Below are 2,931 nucleotides of genomic sequence, written 5' to 3'. Positions count from 1 at the left end.
AAAAATTGATCCACAATATTCAAAAGTCTATTTGACATGAAAAAAATAACACTTTAATACTAAATCATCAAAATATAATATTTTTACAAATTTAAATAATATACAAACAAACAACCCAATATATAAACAAATAACATCCCTGTAAGAGAAATTCAATATTGGGACCATGTCCCTTCCGCATTCAGATCTTCTATCCTAGGGTGCTATTAAAAATTAAATTTAGCTTCCCTTACCTCAACTGCTTGCTTTCCAAGCAACTTTTAGAATTTTATTCCCCACCGTTTGGATAAGCTTCAAGATTTACGGGCCTAATGCAAATTATCCAAACAGAACAAAATTTCAGTATATAATAGAATAAGTTGAGATGATTAAACTTCTCAACTGACCCCACCAAAATTGATGACTAAATCCTAAGGAAAAACAGAGAACACAGGATATTTAGAGTAAAAATGAACTTACTCTGTTTGAAAATCTGATCGGGTAGAAATGTTCCTTAACTCCTCTGCTACAGCGAGGTATGATTAGATTCTAAAATAGATGAAGATTGGGAGAGAAATTAAGAGAGAGGGAGAGAAGAGAATTGGAGAGAGAGAGAGAAAGAGGTTTCGTGTGTGTGGGGGCAGGGGTTTGGCTTTTTCTTCTTTATCTTTTTTTTTTTGTTTACGCTGTTACATTATCTCCAACTACAAAAATTTTCGTCCTCGAAAATGAACTTACCAAGAAAGAGATTAGGGTATGATGCTCGTATCACCTCTTCAAGTTCCCTAGTGGAGTCTCCAGATATGAGATCCCACAATACTTTCACCATGGAATACTTCTTCCACGAAGTCGTTTCACTTGTGAATCTATAATTCTGATTGGCTTCACTTCAAATGACAGATTTTCTTTCTCCTGGATGGAATCAGACTCTAGAATGTGGCTAGGATCAGGCACATACTTTCGTAGCTGGGATACATGGAAAATATTGTGAATGTTAGCTAAAGGAGGAGGCAAAGCAATTTCATAAGCCACGGGGCCTATTCTCCGAAGAATTTGATAAGGTCCAATGAACTTAGGAGTCAATTTCTTGGATTTGAGTGCTCTTCCTACACCAGTGAACAGTGTAACTCTCAAAAAGACATGCTCACCCGCAGAGAATTCTAAAGGTCTTCTTCTTTGATCTGCATAAGATTTTTGCCTGCTGAGAGATGTTTTCAATCTTTCCTGAATCATTTTGACTTTCTCATTGGTTTGTTGTATTAATTCTGGTCCAATTAACACACTCTCACCATCCTGAAACCAGCACAGAGGTGTCCTACACTTTCTTCCGTACAATGCCTCGAAAGGAGTCATTCCTATGCTAGCTTGGTAACTGTTATTGTAAGTGAACTCTACCAATGGTAGAATTTCATCCCAACTGCCCAAATGATCTAACATACAAGTCCTAAGCAAATCCTCTAAGGACTGGATAGTTCTCTCTGATTGTCCATCAGTCTGAGGATGATATGCTGAACTAAGTCTGAGTTTAGTCCCCAAAGCTTCTTGAAGTGTTTGCCAGAATCTGGAGGTGAATCTAGGATCTCTATCTGAAACTATGCTGGAGGGTACACCATGCAATCTGACTATTTCATCTGTATAAATTTGGGCCAACTTTCGCATAGAGATTCTCAAGTCTATAGGTAGGAAGTGTGCCATCTTTGTCAACCTGTCCACTATGACCCAAACAGAGTCATGCTTCCTCAAAGTACGTGGTAAGTGGGTAACAAAATCCATTGAGATACTGTCCCACTTCCACACTGGAATGTCTAACTGAGTTAACATGCCTCAAGGCCGTTGATGTTCAACCTTTGATTTCTGACAAGTCAAGCAACCAGCTACAAACTTAGCTACATCATTCTTCATGCCATGCCACCAATAAGACTTCTTGAGATCTTGATACATCTTGGTCATTCCTGGATGTAAACTGAGTTTGCTTTTATGACCTTCAGATAACACTGTTTGCTTTAGTTCATTATCCTCTGGTATACATATTCTATTTTTGAATCTCAAAATACCATCCACTCCTAAAGAGAAGTCTTTAGCTTTGTCAGTATTTAATAAGCCCATGAAGTTCTTCAATTTTGAATCTTCCAACTGCTTCTCCTTCACCTTCTCCAGAAATTCATTAGTTATAACAAGTGTATTACAACTAATGCAATTTGAAGACATGGAAACCTTCAAATTCATACTCCTGAAATTTTCAATCAATGCTAATTCTCTAATCATAAGCGAAGACATTTGTATCTTTTTACGACTCAACGCATCTGCAACAACATTTGCCTTCCCAGGATGGTATATTAGCTGGAAATCATAGTCTTTTAAAAATTCAATCCATCTCCTCTGCCTCATATTTAACTCCTTCTGATCAAACAAATACTTCAAGCTTTTATGATCACTGAACACATTAAAACTAACTCCGTAAAGAAAATGTCTCCATATTTTTAAAGCAAAGACAACTGCTGCCAATTCTAGATCATGAGTTGGATAATTTCTTTCATGCACCTTTAACTGACGAGAAGCGTAGGCAACAACTTTCTTATCTGCATTAGAACACAACCCAATCCCTGATAGGAAGCATCACAGAAAACTTCAAAAGACTGATTGGTATCAGGGATTGTCAATATAGGAGCATTAGTCAACCTTCTTTTCAACTCTTCAAAGCTTTTCTCACATTGTTCAGTCCATGCAAAAGGATGATCCTTTCTAGTCAATTGGGTCAAAGGAGCCACTATTTTAGAAAAACCTTCTATAAATCTCCTGTAATATCCTGCTAACCCGACAAAGCTTCTAATTTCAGTAACTGTTTTAGGACGTTCCCACTGAAGTACAACCTCCACTTTAGAAGGATCTACTGATATTCCTTGTGCAGAGATGACATGTCCTAAAAATTGTATTTCTGACATCCAGAAGTCA

At 37.2% G+C, this 2,931-nt stretch overlaps 1 protein-coding gene across 1 annotated transcript; it reads right to left on the bottom strand.

The window, feature by feature from the left end:
- Positions 1-801: 801 nt before the first annotated feature.
- On the bottom strand, positions 802-1,800 carry LOC137838593 (uncharacterized). Its single transcript, XM_068647834.1, has 3 exons — positions 1,685-1,800; positions 1,269-1,396; positions 802-1,085 (listed from the first exon to the last, which is right to left on the bottom strand). Exons 1-3 carry the CDS (start codon positions 1,798-1,800, stop codon positions 802-804), a joined length of 528 nt encoding a protein of 175 aa, XP_068503935.1.
- Positions 1,801-2,931: the final 1,131 nt, after the last annotated feature.

This window comes from Phaseolus vulgaris, chromosome 4 (assembly GCF_000499845.2).
Source record: "Phaseolus vulgaris cultivar G19833 chromosome 4, P. vulgaris v2.0, whole genome shotgun sequence".
Lineage (NCBI taxonomy): Eukaryota > Viridiplantae > Streptophyta > Magnoliopsida > Fabales > Fabaceae > Phaseolus > Phaseolus vulgaris.
Note: the sequence above shows the minus strand (reverse complement) of the source record. Positions and strands in the feature narration are given on the sequence as shown.